The following is a 22,765-nucleotide window of genomic DNA, read 5'->3' as shown; positions in this document are numbered from 1 at the left end:
CAAGAAAAATTCTGCAGGCCTTGGGATTCATGGCATCTTGCATACCACTAATACCATTTGTAAAACTGCATATGAGGAAATTACAATGGTACCTGAAAAGCGTATGGACTCAACACAGCCACAGCTTGGAAACAATGATACCTCTCATTCCCTGCCTTCAACAGGAGTTTCTATGGTGGTCACAGGCATGTCACCTCAACAAGGGTCAGCCTTTCACCTTACCCCCAGCCAAGCAAACTATGACAACAGATGCATCGGACTATGCCTGGGGAGCACACATAGCAGGACAGTGCGTTCAAGGCAAATGGACTACAGATCAAAGATATCTGCACATCAATCAAAAAGAAATGCTAGCTGTACAGAATGCTCTGACAGCTTTCAAGGACCTCTTACATCCAGGACAACTTATAATAAGGACAGTAATGTGGTACATAAACAAGCAAGGAGGTACACACTCCTACCCTCTATGCTGGCAAGCAAGGACCTTGTGGAACACAGCACTGACTTACCAAGTTCAATTACAAGCACAATTCCTGCCAGGAAAAAAGAACACATTGGCAGGCGACCTAAGCAGAAACATCATGGATCCCCACGAGTGGAAACTGGATCCACAAGTATTTGCAATGATAACTCAAAAATGGGGCCACCCAGACATAGACCTGTTCGCCAACCCCCAAAACTATCAGCTACCAAAATTTTGCACAAGGACATTCCACCATCAAGCTTGGAAAGTGGATGCAGTCTCATTCAGTTGGAAAATGTTGACAGTATATGCCTTTCCTCCACTGCTCCTTCTAACAAAGGTGCTACTGAAAGTCAGAATGGAGAGACCACAAATGATACTCATTGCCCCAGATGCCAGCACTGGTACCCACTACTAAGGAACATGGCCCATGGCCCACCATGGATTTTACCACAAATTCCTCATCTGCTCACACAGCAAGACAGGCAGATTCTACACAGCCAGCTCAAGACCTTAAATCTGGCTGCATGGCAAATAATCTAAACAACCAGCCAGCTCCTCTATCACAAGCTGTTATGGATGTCATTCTGGAGGCCAGGAGGCCCAGCACCAGGAAAGCCTACTCAGACAAATGGAAAAGATTTTGCACCTGGAACCAAGCTAAAGGCTAAAATCCCCTTGAGCCAGACATACCTCAGATTCTACAATATTTCACTGAGATGTTACACAAAGGACTTTCCTTTTCATCTATTAAAATCCATGCCTCAGCTATTTCAGCTCACTACAACACGGATCCTCCCTTATTTTCACATCCACTTCTAAGGCAGTACCTCAGAGGGGCCAAAAATATAAGGCCTCCCAGGAGGGCACCCACGCCAACTTGGTACCTCAACTTTGTTCTGGAAAAGCTTACGCTATCACCTTTTGAGCCAGCTTTCTCAGCTGATTTAAAGTTTATATCTTGGAAAGCTGCCCTGCTGCTAGCAATTACTTCAGCCAGAAGAGTCTCAGAGCTACAGGCACTAATGGCAGTGGAGCCTTTCCTCATTTTTCATCAAGACAGAGTCTCTCTACGAACTAACCCCTCCTTTATGCCAAAGGTGGTATCCAGTGTGGCTCTAAATCAAACCATCCATTTACCCACCTTTTTCCCAAATCCACAGAACAAAGGAGAAAGACTACTGCACTCCTTGGACATTCACAGGCAATTACATTACTACTTGGATAAAACTAAGGCTTTCAGAAAATCTGACCAGCTCTTTGTATCCTATGCTACAGCATCACAAGGAAAGGCTATCTCAAAACAGACCATTTCAAAATGGATAGGACATTGCATACGTTTTTGCTACACCCATCATGGAAAACCAGTTCCTGCTAGCATAAGGCCCCACTACACCAGGGCAGCAGCTACATCTACAGCCTTCCTCAGGGGGGTGCCAACCAAGGATATTCTGGAAGCTGCTACTTGGAGCTCAGTACACACCTTCACCAAACACCATCACTTACCACTATACTCTAAGACTAGAGCTGGCTTCACCACTGCAGTTTTGCAGGGCCTTCTAGCCTCTTCTAACCCTCTTTGATTCCACCTCCCCATCCTTAGCTTTGGGATTCAACCCAAGTGTGATGACTGCAGCAGGGTAACACGATGAACATAGTACAGTTTTGTACCTACCATAAATGTAGATGTTTGAGTGTTCACTCTGCTGCAGTCCAGGTTACCCTCCCTCCATCCCCTCTGAACTAGCTGAACTTCTCTACCACTTTATCCTATACTACCTCTGCGGTGTATTTGCTTATAACTGGAGGTATGGTTTTGTTTGTGCTTCACTTTTATTATTGGTACTATGTAATGACCTCCTATTGGGGGGGGGGCACCTGACATCTGGGGCAAGAAAAACTGAAGAAAATGGCATTGGATGCCTCTTTTATACCCCTGGCACACTGATGTCAGGGAAGAAGCGACAGCAACCGATGCCGGACCAAGACTTTGGAATTCCGGCCGACTGCGGGACCGCCTGATGACAGGATAACCCAAGTGTGATGACTGCAGCAGAGTGAACACTCAAACATCTACATTTATGGTAGGTACAAAACTGTACTTTATTCTAGCAACTTTCTAAGTTTATAAAATCAATTTTTAAAATCTGTCCCTATTTTGGGGTCTTTGTTCCCCCATAATGTTTGATTTTGTCTGGATTTCTTACACCAAGAGTTTAATAGGTATGCCTTGTGGTCTGTGTCATGGCTTAAAAAGTCCATGGAGGACCATTTCACTTATCAAGTAAATAAATAAATTAATTCCATTTTAAAAATATGTAACAGGACTGCTGCTGCAACAAATTGCAGCAGATGTAAACTGAGGGTATTAAGTCAAGGGATATCCCATATAAGAATTAGGAAGTACAGCTCTCAAGAAAACAAATAGACAAAACATCTCTCTCTTTCTCTCAGAAGTGTCAAGAAAGTGATGTCAGCAAATCTTGATTAGGTGAAATTCAGTTCAGCGATCAAAATATATACCTTCATCAGCATAAAAGTTTTTTCCATGCTGTTATATGTCTGTTTCATACCTCTCAGCTGTCCAGATTCTTGCCTCATATTTTTGGTTTGCTCCTCATAAAATTTGTGGTTCTCTGGCAAATCACTAACTATTGAAGTCACTAAATAATGACACACATTTTAATGTCAGACTATATATCCTTCAGAAAATGCATACTTACACAAATCCTGTCATTCCAGCAACTTTTTAAGTGTAAAAGAGAAATATTTAAAATCTATCCCAGTGTCTGGGCCTTTGTCTCCCCATTAGTTTAGGCTTTGTCCAGATTTTTTTGCGCTAAGAGGTTGAGAGGTATGGTCAGTTTTCATTCTCTGTTTATCCTGGAGAACTTTTACAAAATGAAATTATTTGTCTGGCAAGTAAAAAAGTGCAATGGGCTGCTAACCAACGTTATACTGAAGTTACAGGTTTAATTCCCTCAGTCTCTGTTCTCTACTATGTGTTTCTAAAAAAAAAACATTTATCTTAACAGCACTCCTACTTTGACCCTAAAAATATCTTTAACAATATCTGAGACTAAACTGTGGGACTTCCACGCGTTTCCATTACAGATGTTTAGCATATTTAATATGGTGCTAATATGTAGATTTGGCCAGTGAGCAAGTTAACATTGCCTTAGAATTACCAAAATCAAAGTGCTTGACCCAGGATTTAAAGATTTAATGAATACATAAATGCACAAATACATAAATAAAGGACAGTTTTGAGCTGCTGTGTTTGATATTTATTTTTTGGCGTATTAACATCTTCCAGTAATAGCTTGTTTGCCTAAAGTTGCAGGGTAAATTGTTAACTTGATTAGGAAATATAATAGTGATATTTTCCTGCATGATGAGTTGTGATTATACTGTTTACACTTTTTATACCTTCAGTCATTAATAATGCGTTGATTTGTCATCCCTGCAGGTTAGAGATCATCAATTCAACAAGGAAATATATGAATAAATAAATGACATCAACTACCCAAGCTACTAGTGCATCATTTGTGCCTTTTGGAACAGATAGTTGTGAAACCATGGCAGTAGGTGTGCCATCTGGCTTAAGAGACTGTCTTCTATTTATGTTGTGAAAATCATGGAATTACATTGAAAGAAAGTACTAATAAAAACGACTGAGGCAGTGGTAATCTCCAAACCAAAGTTTATGTTAGCGCCAGGGGTAGCTCATGCCATTGGCCTGTGGGACTGCAGCCCTCCCGGGAAAAAGATGGAAGTGTATTGACACATAATAAAAAAAAAATGTAAATATTGTGTTGTACTTATAGCACATGTGCTTCTCCTGAGCGAGTCTGCAAACAACGCATGCTCGTCAAGTTCCGTTTTTTTTTTTTTTTAGACCGTATCTTACTATCTGACTGCTGTAAAGGCAGCCCAGATTAAAGAAAATGCATCAGTGTGGTGCCAAGACATCTATGTGGTTTAACCGCACAGTAAATTAGAAGGGGGTTCGGACTGCCACGTCCGCAGGCACGTACATGACGTGGACGGCTGGATTGTTACTGATTGGTTCTCGCTCTCAAAAAAGAGCGAGAACCAAATCAGTAGCACTAGCACGGTAGTACTGTACTTGTTTTGCCTTTGGAGTTAGAAAAACAACAGGTTGAAGATCGATTGATAGTGGATACTGGCGTTGTCGCTGGTTCTTGGTCGGTGAAAGTCTGAAAGAAGCAAACAAACAGAAACTTTATTTTTTTCGGGTTGTATTTGCAGGCAAACAGAGGAAAAGAAACAGTTACTTTCTTCTTCGTGAACTGAAGGTGATAAACTGAGGTAGGTGCCACACTGTGCCAGACAGATTTCAGTTGAGTCATCACTGACTGAAATAGTATATCTTGATTTAGTCTGTGGGTGTTAACTGCCGAACCATTTTGTGAACCAGCAGCAACAGACGTATTAACAATTCCAGAGCTGTTATGTGAAACATGCGTTTGTTAGGCTCATGGAGTTTGTTTTGAAATACAATTTTTTATCCTTTGATGGTGAATTTTATAGACAGAAGTATGGTGTTGCTGCCATGGAGACTGTTTGTGCCCCCATATTTGCCAGTTTAATTACGTAATGGTGGGAACAACAAATTTTGTTTCATTCAGAGTTTGAAAAATGTTGGGTTTACTACTCTTGGTTTTGGATGATGTTTTTTTTTTTTTTAATTTAGAATATTTTGAGTGGCTACAAGTTTTCATTATTGTTATACTTCCACATCCTTTTTAAGATTCACTTATACAGTGTCTTTAAATAAAGTGAATTATTTGGAAGTTTGTATAAATTGGATTGATGGGACTTTTCATTCTAACATCTACAGGAAATCTATGTTTTCAAACACGTATTTGCATTTCAATAGTTCCCACCCTATGCATCAGAAGTCCCTGGTCAAAGGTCAGTTTGTTCGATTGTCCAGGATGATTTAAGATGACCAGGTGTTTAGGTTTGAATGTGATTTCCTAGCTAAGATGTTTTCTGAGAGAGGTTAGGTTATCACCCTGATTTTGTGTTGAGTATTAGGAATGAGGTGTATGAAAATAGAAGGGGTTGTTTTCACCTTATTTTAGGTTGTCCAGCAGTAGTTGATTCAGCAAAGAAGTAAAACGATAGGTCCAGAAGTATAGTACTGGAATACCACTGTTCTATAGCCCAAGTTGTACAAATGATCACCAAGTTTTGGGACATTTTTAAGTCAGATAAGGAGTTTTGTTTTCAAGAAAGGTAAAGAATTAAAAATATTTTGAGGCACTATCTAAGCCATTGTTTTCACATAGAAATAATGGGAAAAGGAAGTGTGGCTGCTATAACCCATGTAGTTCCATTTTAGAGTCTATGGTTATATCAGTTGGATCTATAGGTAGTAAAATTAAATTAGTAGATAGATGTGACTGCAACTCTAGCAGTCATTTACATTGCAGTCTGTTTTACTTGTTCTTCATTTTATGTTGGACAAACTGAGAGTGTGTTTAAAAGAAGAATTTATGAGCACTTTAACAACATTAAAAAGTGTAATTGTAATAATGTGCTGTATAAACACATGCTCAGTTGTAGACAATTTGTTTCTTTTAAGTTTGCTGTAATAGACAAGCTGCTAAATTCTCCATGGGGTAGCCCTTTAGAAATCATTTTAGAAGTAAAAGAACTGTTATGGTAACTTCGCCTTAATTCTATGGACCCCCCTGGTTTAAATGAGAACACTTTAGTACTGAGTATGTTAAAACTGAGAGTGTATGATTAAGTGATGGCTTTTTTGACAGCATTTTTATTTTCACTTGAGTTTTGTAGGGGGTAATCACACTGAATGTGACTTTTTATATGGCTGTTAAGCTATTAATGGTTGTCTAATTGTTTAATTGTTTTTAATTTCCTATATTTAGGATACATGTCATTCTTGTGTGGTTCTGATGAAGTCTTTGTGCTATTAGATGAAAGTGCTCAACCAGGCATGTTGGGTTTTAATAAAGTATTGGTATTGTATTGCCATCATTGTGAAATTTTTGCCGAATTTTGTTATCCTCACTGTCCGGATTGACAGTGCTGCAGAGCTGTGGATTATTTAGTTTTCATTGTTGCCATGAGTTTCTTAAAGAAGAGAAAGATGCAGATGAATATATACACATTCTTATATTTTTATTTATTGTTTGTTAACCAGGTTAGTGAGCTGGTGCAAGACCCTTTTCAGCAAATGTTGGGCCATATGGCAAATTACAGCAGACAACAATATACAAAGCATAGCATTATACAAATATTAACAATACTGCATAGCCATTGTGAGAAAGATGCAAGCAATAAACACAAATGTTATGTCATAAGTTGCAGTAATAGATTTTATAGAGCAATAGCAGAGACTAAACACCTTGACCTTATTGCATATAGGTGCTATGATACTACATTCCATGCAGGTGGGAAATAAGGATGAAGTAATACTACACTATGAAAAGGGGTAAGGAATCAGTCATGTAATCAGTAATCATGCCACTGCAGACTGTTATAGATTTGACTGAGCACATTTTGCTTTATGAAATTTTTGCTTTTTAAGTGTTTACGTCTAACTATAAAGTGGGCAACATCATGGCTAAATATAACAAGGGGAGTGCAGCCACAAAAACAGTACATTCTGAGTTTTAAAAAGTACAATTCCTTCAGTGGAAAGATCATCAGTGATATGACCAAAATTGAAAGAAGGCAGAAGCCACTGGTGCAACTTCAACAGCCAGAGTGAAGTCAGTACATCAAATATCAATTAGTGGTTAAAGACTGTCTTGGCATAAAATGGGAAGTTTATATAATGACCAAAGAAATGACCTGTGAAAAACAGCTCCACTTTCCAAGCAAACACTTTTATTTTTTGTAAGAACAAGAATTCTCTAGCGCCTCGGCCTTCGCCTTTACAGAGTAAAACTTTCATTCCTAAAATACAATTCTTTTATATTCAACTCAAATGCATCTCAATTAATCAATTAAAACTCATTCTAATATACTTTTAAAGTCACAGTTAAAAAAATCATAAAAAACACTGCCAATTACATTCCTTATTTAATCCTTTTGGTGACAATGTGTTATATTTCATTATAAGGATACACTCCTTTCGTCTTAATATATATTTCAATAACTCCGCATTTTCATATTGTAATATTACTTGTTCCAATATGGTTACTTTCATGGTATTTAATTCACCATTATGTTCTTTGTTAAAATGTTCTGCTACAGGACTCATGATTTTCTCTTTCTTAACATCTCTCACATGTTCTTTTATTCTATCAGCCAATGATCTTTTTATTTCCCCTATATAATATTTATTGCATGGACAAACTATCGCATAAATAACACCTTTACTCAAACAAGAATATCTACCCTGTGTTTCAAACTTCTTTTCACCTATGCTTTCTACTTTTGTTGTAATATACTGACATATAGTACATTTTCCACATGAAAAGTCCCCTTTGTTTCTACATTTTTTAACATCTTATCTTTTGGCTTTTTATATTTTGCTTGCACTCAAATATCCTTTAGGCCTGTTAGGCATTATGCTAATCACAGTTCATGCCCTCTTAAAGTGGATAGTCCACAACAAAGAAAAGAAGTACTGGGCCTTGAAATAGCTTTTTGCAGCCTCTCTACTGAAACACTAGCTCAAAGCTAACCTTGCTTACCTACTTTCTCTTATGATAACAATAACATAGCTTACTCTTTTTATTTATTATGACACCTCTATGCAAGAATGTGTTTATTCTCTGCTGCTGCTCTGCAAATCTTACTTCTACAGTAGAAAATAAAAGTGGGCCAAACATTCCAGTGCAGACAGCCTTTTCCAGATATGTGCTTTGGCTGGTAAAGTCACTTAAACCCTTGGGTCTGAACTCATACCTCTCAACTGTACAGATTTTTGCATAATGTCCAGATTTCTGCCATATATTTGTGGTCCATTTTTCATAAAATTGCGGTTTTCTGGCAAATTAGTGGCAAGCCATTAAAGATTGAAGTTAGAAAATAATGGCAGACATTTGAGTTTCAGATTTCATACCTTTCAGAAAATTCGTACTAATGCAAGACCTACTACTATTCTATTATCTTTCTAAGTTTATAAGAGCAATATTTAAAATTTGTTCTTATTTTTGGGCCTATGTTCCACTTCTGTGTATGGCTTTGTCTAGATTTCTTGCTCTGAGGTTGAGAGGTATGAGTGTCAGAGCCATCACTGTCAGCCAGAGACATTTCAAACTGTGACCTACTTGTTGCACCCCACTCCCCATTGTAGTGGCTCTGGATGTGTCCAAGCAAGGCAAGGAGCAGTTATGGAGTGTAAGTGTGCAGAGTATTCCCCCATCCAAGGTAGACCACAAGTACAACCGTGGCTTTTCATCTGTCCTTGATTTTGCAGAATGTTCTGGTTTTCTGTCATATTTTTATACTGTTGATTTGTGCTTCTTATTATTCCGAAAATGCATGTTGTTGCAGTGCCCTGTTGCTCTGTGTTTAAGTAGCAATGCTTTAATGACCATCAGGTAAGCTTGTCAGAGATTGTAAGATGCGAGTAAGCTTTAATAAGCATGCTGTTAAAGAATTACCAACATTGAAAGCCTTTTTGTTGTTGCCCTGCAGATAATATTTACATAACTAGATAAAGTATAATCCTTAGGTATTGAAATGCATATGACAGTATTTGTAATAAAGGACAGGATTACAGTATTTTCAGAAGCTCATTACATTTGTTGGAGACTTGCAGTCATCTTTGCAGGCTTTACCCATAATCTAAACAGAATGCCAATCTATCATGTGTGGTCCATAACTTGTGCAGTAATCCTTTAAGCAATTTATCTTGAGCTTGTTTCTTGTTTGTTGTTCATTTTTCACTTTAATCATGTCTTCCCCATGAAACAAGTAGATAGTTGTTGTCAGGCAGCAGGTCTTTTTTGGATAAGAAATATTTTTACAAGTGAGGGTATCACAGAGATTGCTACTTTCACCATGTTACTTGGTAATTTTATAAAGGTGAATATAAATTATAATTAGAACTGCTTTTGACTGGCATTCCAGTAATGTATTTAAAAAAATAATTTATTTTTTCATGCCTCACAACCTTTGTGTTTCCATCTAGATATTAAGTAAGTTGTCATGTAGCCAATGCATTGAACTCATAATGACGGTTTGGCACCCAGGGCAACGTATTTAATTAAAGTTCCTGTTGTTGTGGTTTTGAGCATAGCCCCGCCCCTTTCTGGTTGGTCACACCCCTTCCAATTGCCCCCACCCATTCAGTTATCTCCTGCAGACCCCCTTTAATTTGAAGTCACCAGCCGCCACTGGTTAGCACTTTCATTCACATCAAATACATGAACTTCATCAGACATAAAACTACAACAAAATTTCAGCTTAAATAGCAATTGAAACATGACATCATACAGAAATTAATTAAGCTTTAAATGAGCTTCTAAACAGTTTTTAAAGAGACAGGCTTCCAACAGTTCATCCTACAATATTTCAGTGAATAATGCAACAAAAATATTTCAAAAACTCATACTAAAATGCATTACTACTGAATAATACTTAAACTCAATACTTCATAAAAATACGTACATCATAAAAATATATAAATGTGTTTTCAAAAGCTTCTATAATAAATTATCTATCTAAAGCTGTCAATTTCAAAATACATTTCAATGAACATTGATCATTAAGTCCAGGGTAAGCATAAGCATTTAGTTTAAGTTGCCAATAAAGTTCACGTTCCTCCAGGCGAAGTTGCCAGGGACACCCCTTAATTCTCTTGTCACTTGCTTAGTAACAAGAAAGGAGAATTTGTGTCCATAATTCTCCATTACATGTCTTGCCAGTGCATTTGTATTAATTTGTCTACTGATATTGTATTGGTGTTCATAGATCCTATCTTTAAAATGTCTCTCAGTTTTACCAGTGTAAAAACCAGTACAATTTTGGCACTGAGCAAGGTAAACAACCCCTGAACTATCACAATTAAACTTGCCTTTAATAGGATAAGTACAATTCCCAATGAGAAACGTGTTAGTCACTTCAATATATTGGCACAATTTACACCGTCCACATTTAAACATTCCAGCTCTAAGAGTACTGTTCTCCTTTCTTGTTATTGAACAAATGACAAGGGCATTAAAGCGTGGCCCCTGGCAACTTCACCTGGAGGAACGTGAACTTTATTGGCAACTTAAACTAAATGCTTATGCTTACCCTGGACTTAATGATCAATGTTCAGTGAAATGTATTTTGAAATTGAAAGGTTTAGATAGATAATTTATTATAGAAGCGTTCAAATACACATTTATATATTTTTATGAAGTACGTATGGGTGTGCCTTCGTTGAAGGTTGTGTGTCGAGCTGGCACCTCAGCATTTCGTAAATATCTACTGCCAATCATTAGCGGACCGGAGTTCCGCTGTTGTGACCCCTTACCGGAAAAGCCGAAAGACAAACAACAACATTGATTTTAAGTATTATTCAGTAGTAATGCATTTTAGTATGAGTTATTGAAATATTTTTGTTGCATTATTCACTGAAATATTGTAGGATGAACTGTTGGAAGCCTGTCTCTTTAAAAACTGTTTAGAAGCTCGTTTAAAGCTTAATTAATTTCTGTATGATGTCATGTTTTAATTGCTGTTTAAGCTGAGATTTTGTTGTAGTTTTTTTATGTCTGATGAAGTTCATGTATTTGATGTGGATGAAAGCGCTAACATAAACTTTGGTTTGGAGATTACCACTGCCTCATTTGTTTTTATTGAAAGAAAGTACACTGAAATGCTAGAAATCATATGAGTACAAGATCCAAGGTCACAGGGTTTCACATTGGGTAGATTATGTGCCAGTAAAAAGCTCCAACTTTACTCCTTTCTCCCCTTCAACCTTCCCTCAGGAAATATCATCAAATATAACTCCCCCTACTATCACTAGGGGACAGGTTCTTAATGCTGTCTCCAAGACCAAGAACACTGCATCAATGGGCCGAGACAATATCCCAGGATGCCTTCTAAATAGCATGAAACATGACCTATCAGGGCCTCTGAAATTACTTTTTAACTGTAGCCTCCAAACAGGCTTCATGCCTCATGAATGGAGAAATGCAACAGTCATCCCTCTGCACAAAGGTGGGCCATCTACAGACCCTGGAAACTACAGACCCATAAGTCTCACTAGTCTTATATGTAAAGCCATGGAAAGAATTATCATGGAGATAATCAATAGAGATATAGTAAATGTCCAGACACTGGACCCAGCCCAGTTTGGTTTTGTGAAGGGCAGATCATGACTACTCAGCCTGGTGACCTTCTTTGAGAAGGTCACCGAAGCAATGGATGAGGGCAAAATCATTCACACTGCCTACCTTGACCTTGCTCAGACATTTGACACAATATCCCACTCAGGCATTGTTGACAAACTCAAGAGGTTAGTTACAAACTCGTATATCACCCGGTGGTTAGCCAACTGGCTAATAGACAGGACCTAGAATGTTAGAATTGGGGAGTCTACCTCTACAAAGAGGCCAGTCACTAGTGGAGTCCCACAGGGATCAGTCCTTGGACTGCTCCTTTTTGGCCTTTACTTCTCAGAAGTCAAGGCCAATGTCAGTGGTCTCTGACTGACTAAATTTACAGATGATTGTCAATTATGACCTGTCATTGAATCTCACACTGACACAAATGTTCTCCAAGAGGGGCTGACACAGACAAACAACTGGTGTCAGAGCCATGGACTAAAACTAAATGCCAAAAAATGCGTAATTGTATCCTTTGGGAAGTCATTCATCCCTGGTAACTATCATATTGACAACAGTTTAGAGCTGACCCAGTAGTCAAGGACTTAGGGACACGCATAAATAGTAATCTAGCCTTTGATCATCACATGTCTACAGTTGTGAGGAAATCATTCTGTGTTGCTCAACTTATAAACAAAGGTATGGCATCTAAGTCCAAGGAAGTCATTGTTCCACTGTATTCTGCATTCATCAGCCCTATCATTGAGTACAATGCCCCCTTTGGTATGTACCTAACCAGGCATATCCAACAATTTGAATGTCCACAGAAGTTCCTCACTAAAAGATTGCATGGAATAAGTAATATGTCCTATGCAGACCACCTTAAGGCCCTATTCCTGTATTCTGTCTCCTACAGGCTTTTGAGGGGAGATCTATGCCTGGCCTACAAGGCATTGTCAGACCCCACTCTGATGAACCTCCTGCATATCCACAAAACAAACAGTACCAGAATTACCTATTCTAAAGACTTAAACCTTGCCTGTGATGTAAATAAGACCTGCTGGAGAGATAGGTGTGTATCCCAGAGACTACCCCGTCTATGAAACAGGCTCCCCATTCATGTGAAGCAGAGTTCCTCCAAAACCGAATTCAAGTGCAACTTGGATAATTGGATGGGAAAGAGAAAATTTATCCCTGGGTTGGCACCTATGTCTGTAATGGACAGAGGTAACCTGTAAATGTTTCATCTCCCAGGCCCATGCTTACACTTATCAAGGGTATCAGAACTTGTCAGAGATTCAGGATGCTTGGCTAGGTTTAAAAAGGCCCTTGTGGTCATTAGCTTAGTAAACACCTATGTACTTATGAACCTATATCAATCTAAAAGGATTTATTAGCTAGGTAACTGAGATATTAAATAAGAAAGGGCTTTGAATGTAACTTATTTAGATTTTATCAATGTATCTAAGATGGAGTAAAAAAAAAAAAGCCAAATGCATCAACTAAAAAGTGGGTCCACAGGTGATGGCGTAAATAAAACAATCACTAGATAACAGAACACAGGGATTCATAATAGATGGAATTTTCCCAGATGAAAAGATGATCTCTGGTGAGGCAGCCCTCAGACCAGTTAGTGGGGATGGTTGTTTTCAGTCTCTATTGAAGTGATGTTGCAGAAGGTGTAGAAAGAAAAAGTTTCCATTTTTGTTCATGATACAGTTACACAACAATATTGATATGCAAGAATGGGTAAACAGGATGTGACGAATTTTGTTAAGATTGAAGGACTGGCCCAAAACATGACTTTTAAAATCATTGGGAAAAAAATGAATATACAACTGAAGGAAACTGGTAGTGCAACAACAATGTATCAGATAAGCTAAACGTAAAGAAGCAGTATGTGAACGAGCAGTAGGGAAAAGTGTTGGTGTACCGATATACAAACGAAAAGACACAACAGTAGATAATAACGCTATGATCGCTGTTCATACACAACTAGTAAGTCCATGACTGACGTAATATTCCCAGTTCTGCAGACTTAAGCTTCAAAAAAAAAAACCAGAAAAGGTCAAAATCCAGCTCAAATAACTCCACTAAAACTAGTAAAAAACACGTTTAATAAATATAAACTTTCACAAACGTTGAAATGCCTGAGGAAGCACTTGTATGTGTATTAAATCCCTTAGACCGTATTTTCATTCTTTCACTTAGATGTGCCATGCAGCTTTAGACATGCCTTAAATAAATTTTTATCATAATAAGCTCCCAAAAATGTAGCAGACCATAGACATATTGCAAGTACAAGTTCTGTATCTAAACTACTGAAAAGATAATCTGCAGTCAAATAACTAAATGTGTCAACACGTTTTCAAATAAACAACATCGTTTCTGTAACAAGTATAGCACAACAGCAACAATTTGCTCTTTTCAGGACAATTATTTATTTATTTATTGCATTTCTTTACTGGGAAGGTCCACTAGGCCTAGGTGAGCCCATTTTCAGTGCCGGCCTAGGGAGGAAAGCTCCACATACAATTGACAAGTAGTTACAAGTACTAATACATACAGAGTTAACAAATATTATATAGTAACAAGTTGGACATACCTTAACAAGTCAGGTGCAAAATACAAATACATACCAGAGTTAGCAGGTAGTATACCGCGACAAGCTTGGACATATTATGAGCAAAAGGTTTAGATTATTTCTATACATACTACCCAGTTACGGCAAAAGAGCAAAACGTTCAGATTAATTACATACATACTACCCAATTACATTATGCAAGTAGTTGGCATTGTTAAAGGACTTTATGCAAGAGAAAGTCAGCAGAGATTATAGATTGCTAAGGGTATATTACACATGATGACAGTTTTTAGATATTAATTGTTAGAGATTTGAGGGGCAAGTAGAGGAAGTGTCCTTTCCAATGTGGAAAATATGCAACTGTTGGAACCCTTATTTATTGAATTGATGTAAAATGAACATTCAGATCTGTTAGTCATAACCAACTTGCCAAACTTTACAGACATTTACAATGCAGGCTTTTCAGAAAATGTAACAAAGTAATTTGTAAATTATTAGTACAACTTTCTAATAGCAGTGACCAGTTACTAATGTTCAGCATTAATGCTTTTATCTATAGAACCCCACAAGGATCTGCACTGTATCCTTTATTATTTACATTGTTTATTATGATTTATCATACAACCATCCTAGCTTAAACATAACCCTCTCTGCAGCTTGTTCATAGGTATGTACTAGACAACTAGTATACAGTGTAGTGCCCTCCTAACCAATAATCAGACAGTGACCAAAGGTGAAAATGAAACCCTGTACCTTGTATCTATATGCAAGGTAAACAACTTAACCATTATGCCGTTATGTAATATTAAATCCAAACAACATGAAAATAAACTTTACAAACATCCCTCCAAAAAGACTTCTAAGAAGTGTGGAATTGATGAACTCTAAACAAAAAAGTGTTAAACCGCAATAAACCCACTGTCATATGATTAAATTGTACCCCAACATATGTAAGATGTTTCCAGTATTTGAATTAAAAATCCATATGCCAATTCCCTTCCCTCAGCGAATGTACAGCAGTACCTATGCATGTGGATTGACTGACATTTTAATTTTTAATTTCATATAGAACTTATGGTACAGTGTCATAAATTAGTTAAAACTATCACACCTGTTAACTGTTGAAACTAGGAGAGCAACTACCTTAAATGCAATTACCCCTTGTCTAGAATATGTAATACCAATAATTACTCCAAAATCAGATCAAAACATGCATCTTCAAATTTCAGAAACATAATATTCATGTTGTTACATCCCTCTTCAGAAAAAGACCACTCTTGTACCTCCATATCTAAAGGTAACTGGATGCCAATAGTTGTATAAGTCCAACTTCCTCAATAATGGATATTTCCTCTGTTTTGACAAAGAAATTGAAAAGAAGACACTCATCCTACTGTCCATGGAATCAAGAGGGCATGATATTATTTACACAGTTTTAATACTGCAGTTGTAGAAAAATCATTCTCAAAAACTGTATCTGCTAACTCAAGCTCTGTGTTATAAAGAATTTGAAACATTACTGACTATACCAGCTCTAGGAAAACGTTTAAAGACTAGTTGATATAATCCTGCAAATGTCACTGCTTTGATAATCTAGGTTAAATTCTTTAAGTAAAACTTATAAATCATGAAGGCTCTCTCAACAATGCAGTTAGATATGTATTCATACAATTTTTGGGGACAAAATTCTTTCTGTTTATAATATATATATATATATATATATACACGGATCACCTTTATATCCCCGAAATCGCGTTTCGCCGACACACTAATCACCGACACCAAAAGACCGACAACAAAAAATACCGACAACGCAAAACACCGAAAACCATTACACCAACACACTACACGTAAACAACACAGTACACTACATAACATATCCACTATCCCTAACCCAAACCCTAACCCTAACCCTAAGGTCTGACACTACCGCACACTTACCCTACCTGCACCCTAACCCTAACTCACTTACCCACCCCTAACCCCAAGGTCCGACACTACCGCACACTCACCCTACCTGCACCCTAACCCTAACTCACTTACCCACCCCTAACCCCAAGGTCTGACACTACCGCACACTCACCCTACCTGCACCCTAACCCTAACTCACTTAACCCACCCCTAAACCCACAGTCCCTCACTATCGCACACACACCCTACCTGCACCCTAACCCTAACTCACTTAACCCACCCCTAAACCCACAGTCCCTCACTATCGCACACTTACCTGTCCGCTCCCTAACACTAAATCCCTCACTCTATCGCACACTTACCGAGTCCGTCGGGTTCTCACCTTGTCGGTCATCTGCGTTGTCGGTGTTTTCGTCCCGTCGGATTCCGTGTCGGCGAAACGCATTGTCGGGCATCTGAAGGTGACCCATATACACACATATATATATATAGATTCACTTTGAATCATCAAATGTTCAGAACATTGACATTCTGATCATCGAGACCAGAACATCGATGTTCAGAACATCGAAAGTTCAAAACAAACCATAAAAAAAAACACAAACGCTATGTGATGCAGGGGGGCTTTGTCCCCCTGCACCCCCCCTGTGGGGGGCTGTGCCCCCACACCCCCCTACTTTTATATTCCAACTCCGAGATCGCACTACAGTGGGGTAAGGGAAATCTCCCATTTACCGCTATATGCAGTAGCGCTAAATGGGAGATTTCCCATACCCTACCTAGATTCATAGGTTCATAGGTAGGTACTAGGCTATCGGCCCAAGGGCCTACGTAAGTCTAGCCAACAAGTTTCCCTGGCTTACGCTACCCAAGAAAGTTATTTTCCTGTGCCACTGTCGAGCAGAGACACAGAAGTGATCCCTGGGGTGTATTTCCTATTTCCCATCCACTCATCAAGATTTTTCTTGAAGAGTGCTAATGAAGAACTTTGCTTGACATAGATGGGTAGCCTGTTCCAGAGTATGGGAAGTCTCTGGGATAGGAATCTATCCCTCCAGCATGTCCGGTTTATTGTGGTGACAAGGTTTAGGTCCCTAGAGCGTGTAGCTCGGAGGGATTGGGATTTCTTTAGGTGTAGCATGTCCAACAGCTCTGGGTTTGACACAGCTTTATATGTTAGGCAGAGATCACATCGGAGTAGGCGATATGCTACGGAGTAAAGCTGGAGTTTTTTGAGACGGTCAGTGTAGGGCATTTGTTTGAGTCCAGTAATCCTCTTTGTGAGGTACTTCTGTGGCCTTTCTAGCTGCTGCAGATGTTTTGTGAGGAACATTCCAAAAGGGGCGTTGTACTCTATAATGGGTCTAATGAGTGTTGAGTAGAGGGGAACGATGACCTCTTTTTTCCTGGATGAGAACCCTTTAATGATGAGGTGTGCCACATAGAAGGACTTCCTGACTACTGAGGCGATGTGACTATCAAAGGAGAGACTACTGTCCACCTGGGTCCCAAGGTCTCTTATCACGCATTCGGTGTTAAGTAGATTGCTGCCTATGTGGTAGTTCATGGGTACAGAGTTTTTACCAAAGGGGATGACACTGCACTTTTTGGCATTGAGCTTGAGGCCATGGCTCTGACACCAGGCATCTGTCTCAGAGAGGCCCTTCTGTAGGATGTTCACATCATTTGGGGACTTGACTGTGGCTCGTAGTTTGCAGTCATCTGTGAACATTGTTAGCCAGAGGCCTTCTGTGTTAGCCTGCACTTCAGAGAAGTAGATACCAAACAGGAGCGGTCCCAGGATGGAACCCTGTGGTACTCCACTTGTCACTGGTTTGAGGTCAGATTTGGAGTCTGCAACTTTTACAGTGTGGGTTCTGTCAGTGAGCCAGTTGGCAACCCATCTTGTGACGTAGGGATTTATTCCTAGTTTATTGAGTTTAGCTATAATTCCAGAATGGGGGATGGTGTCGAAAGCCTTGGCGAGGTCATGATAGGCTGTGTGAACCACCTTACCCTCATCTACGGCTTTGGTAACTGCCTCAAAGAAGTCGATCAGGTGCAATGCCAACACTCAGATGGCACACACACAACATGCAGGGCACCTTGCTGCCCTGCATACACACCCAGCATTCCACAATCTCACTTATCTGGCACTTCCACTTTAAACCTTCGATGTTCTGAACATCGATATTCTGGTCTCGATGATCAGAACTTCAATGTTCTGAACATTCAATGATTTAAAGGGAACCCATATATATATATATATATATATATATATATATATATATATATATATATATATATGGGTCTACTTCATTTGATCGAAAGACCATTTGACTGAAACCCATTTGGTTGAAATTTAATTTGATCGAAAACCAGTATTCAAGGCATAAACCTGGGATTTGTCCCCCTCCCCAATATCATGCGACCCTGGAGTTGGTATATGTAGATGGGGGGGGCGAAGCCCTCCTCCTGTTTTTGTTTAAAATCTGTACATTTTGTGTTATTTTCTTCTTTTACAGGAAACTAGGTGGGGGGCTTCACCCCCTACACACCCCCAATGTGGGGGGCAGCGCCCCTCACACCACCCAGGGTCACACAACATTGGAGAGGGAGACAAATCCCTGTTATTTGCCTTGAAATCTGGTTTTCGATCAAATGAAATTTCCACTAAATGGGTTTCAGTCAAATGGTCTTTCGAGCAAATGAAGTGGACCCATATATATATATATATATATATATATATATATATATATATATATATGTGTGTGTGTGTGTGTGTGTGTGTGTTTGTATTTATCTAACTTGAAGCAAATTGCACTCATAATGTCTGTAAGATGATGTCAGTTTACAGTGCAGTAATGTCAGAGTAATGTGTTTCTGTATCCTCATACCTCAGCCTCTATAATTTTGTACATTCAATGTATATAATACTATACAGTTTCTCTACATATACATATGCAAGACTATCCATTTTCATGGAATGTATGGATGTATGCTTTATGAAGTATTGTATGTTTATGCAACCTGACTGTATATACAAATAGTACAATATATCTGATCATCACAAGATGTTAATTTCATATGCCTCAGGTGTGCTCAGATCATGCCTGAAGATGGTCTCTTGACCAGTTCAGCTACTCGGTTATCAATGGTAAGTAAACAAACAAACACAGAAATGTACAAATAAATAACCCAGGAAAAAAATTAACATTTTGTTCAATAGATATTAAAATGGGCAAACTACATTAGTCAGGTAGCTCTCTTCTGCCATCAGAACATTTTTTTTTTTTTTTTGCATCAGAGCCTGTATGCCATAATCCTTTTGGTTATCATGATACAAATATCATTCCAAATGTGAAATGCAGCACTGAATACATGTGTGAATGTGGGGAACTGATACTAATTCCAGGGTTCAGGTATCGTGGACTATCTCTGTACTCTGATGTCGTGCAGTCCCAGGGTTTGTATTTATAATACAAGGGAATGGAAGCCACAAGTGATACCTCAAATACAAAACATTCACAATATTTTCTCTAAAGTTGTGTTTTATTTGCAACACACACACACACACACACACACGCACACGCACACACACACACACACACATATATATATATATATATATATATATATATATATTTATATATATATATATATATATATATATATATATATATACTACACCCACACACACACACATATAGATAAAATATATATATATGTATATACATGGTTGATTATGCACTTGAAGTGAGTGAGAATGACCATATCTGTACACGGGTACATGCCCATTCTCATATAGATACTTCAGTTTAGCAGTCATAAATTTCACGGTTTAATTTATAAAACATGATTATTTATTTTGCTGTAGACACCGTGAAGAATACTTCAGTAAGCACACATTTGCTCTAGATTTTTTGAACTTGGAAGTCCCCCCTCCCCAAGATATTGTTTGCTTCCTTTTTTTTGTTTGTGGTCAATCACTCGGACATCAACATTGTGTAACTATATATATATATATATATATATATATATATATATATATATATATATGGGTGTACTTTACTTGCCCGAACTTTCATTTGCCCAACACCCATTTGCCCGACCCCATTTGACCAAAATTTCATTTGACCGACACATCATTTGACCGACAAGTGTTATTGGCAAGAAAATGGGATATGCCCCCTTCCCCACTGCAGTGGGACCATGGAGTTAGAATATATAGTTAGGGTGGGTGTGAGGGGCACAGCCCCCCATAATGGGGGGTGTGGGGGGCAAAGCCCCCCACTTACTTTTGTGTTACTAAGCAATATTAAAGCAAAACTAAACATTATAATATGAAATTAAGTGGGGGGCTTTGCCCCCACACCCCCCATTGTGGGGGGCTGTGCCCCCCCCCCCTAACTATATATTCTAACTCCAGGGTCGCACTGCAGTGGGGAAGGGGGCATATCCCATTTTCTTGCCAATAATACTTGTCGGTCAAATGAAGTGTCGGTCAAATGAAATTTCGGTCATTTGGTCTCGGGCAAATGGGTGTCGGGCAAATGAAAGTTAGGGCAAATGAAGTAGACCCATATATATATATATATATATATATATATATATATATATATATATATATATATATATATATATATATATAAAACTATGACTATTGTCATGCATTAAACAATGTTCCTAGAAGATAACTATTTATATTAGAACTGTCTCCTACTTGCATTAAGGACAACAGAAGCTGGAAATGTTGTACCTACCTCAGTCCTCGTGAGATTCTCTTCATCAGCGTTTGCCTTTGCCTGGGTTGCTGTTGAACAGTAGTCTGTGTTTGCGAGTGCTGCACTCTGCGCCGACATACCACATGTTGTATGACCACAGTTGTCACATGCTGTTGTTGCACAGTGGGCAGTATTTGAGAATGTTGCACTCCAGGTGGATGTGCCATGTGAGGCTTCACAGGTACTCTCACTGCTGCACGCGATGCCACCTGTGCACATTCTGCTACCTCAGCACTTATCCACTGACAGGTATGGCACTGAACGATGTCTGCATCTTGTCCAAAGGGGGCATAGAGAGTCATGCTTCCACAAACTGGGCATGATGGAATTTCAGGGTCAATGAAATCTAAGAGGTTAGAGTCCGGTATGTCTTCTGTGCAAATAATTTCTATAGGGCAAAGCCTGCTATTAATTGGAAAGTCCTGTATCTCGCCTACATCCAACACTCTGATGCATTCCCGACAGACAGGGCATGGAATAGTGAAGTTATTTCGTTCTGCCACTTGCTCTAAGCAGCCTTCACAGAATGTGTGAAGACATAAAGGAAGAATACGGGGTGTCTTTTTACCATGGCTGTGGTAATCCTCCAGACAGATCGTACACTGCAAGATGTCGACTTGCTCAGTGTCTTCTATAGACTGAGACATCCCTTTCCAGAAAGGAAGAAATCTGTATTATTTTACTGTCCTGAAAGGCTGTTAGATACCTGTGAGTTGTTTCTGTAAAACTTCTCAGCAAAAGATACCTGGAAGTTCTTTCTGTAAAACTTCTCAGCAGATGTTACGTACAAAAAAGAGATCTAACTACAGGAAGTCCTTATTCTCTTTCTGTGTCTTTTTTCTGTTGCCTAATAAAAAAAATTCCCTCACATACCTGAGTAAAACAAGCCTGATTTGTTTGTAATTTATTTTCCTGCTTGTTGCTATAACATCACCCATGTTTTGCTCTGCTGGTAAAATATTTTTCCTTGTCTGCTGTGTCTGTCATTTACAATTCAAGCTTAGTCATTGTCATTAACAATGCAGGTAGGATACAGTATCTGTATTGATTTCTCATGCTAAGTTCAGAGTCACATATCATTTATCTGGCCTGCTGATCTGGGTGTTTCCATGGTACTTTACCTGTACTCTAGATATATTCGCATGTGTGATGGCTTGAAGAAAGGTCAGAAAATTCTGAATGGTGTAGTGACATGGAAAGAATTCTACACCACTCATACAAAGTACATGTTTTATTTATACTTTGTTTATTTGGTAATTGAACCGGTCTGGTGAATTTTTTCAGCCATGCTAAACTGGCAAAGATTAAAGCAAGAAAGAAATGCACTTAGGAATACAAATTAAAAAACAAACAAAAAGAACCATTATTGCCGTTATGACACTTGACAAAGATTGCATTTAAATACATAACCAAAGTACGACACTGAATAAGGTAAACATAAAACTATATTTGCAAGAATGCATATATTACTCATGCTTAAATATACAATATAAATGTCATGAAGGCAGAACTGTATATAGGCATATTGGACAGTAATCATTGAAGGTAATTAGGCAGCACTGTAAAATGTTACTTCCGTGTAATGGACTACGAACCATCAAGTGAATGATGCATGGCTGTACAAACTCTTGGGGTGGCAGGAAAAAGTATATTTGCATCATCATTGTCCCAAAGTAGTATTAAGCAGACAAAATCTGCGAATGTTGGAATGGAACCCCAGTACAATAAGAAGTGCTAATACTATTGTGTTAGC

General features: G+C 38.5%; 1 protein-coding gene across 1 annotated transcript in view; it reads right to left on the bottom strand.

The window, feature by feature from the left end:
* The window catches only part of LOC122790968 (tripartite motif-containing protein 2-like), a 73,153-nt gene extending 51,197 nt beyond the window's left edge, over positions 1-21,956 (bottom strand). The window contains exon 1 of the mRNA XM_044058690.1: positions 20,992-21,956. Coding sequence (XP_043914625.1) covers positions 20,992-21,659 — 668 coding nt within the window. The 5' untranslated portion in view covers positions 21,660-21,956. The remainder of the gene's footprint in view (positions 1-20,991) is intronic.
* Positions 21,957-22,765: the final 809 nt, after the last annotated feature.

The sequence above is a fragment of the Protopterus annectens genome, chromosome 16.part0, assembly GCF_019279795.1.
Source record: "Protopterus annectens isolate FY-2018-M chromosome 16.part0, PAN1.0, whole genome shotgun sequence".
NCBI lineage: Eukaryota > Metazoa > Chordata > Ceratodontiformes > Protopteridae > Protopterus > Protopterus annectens.
The sequence above is the reverse complement of the archived record's forward strand: the minus strand, read 5'-3'. Positions and strand labels throughout refer to the sequence as shown.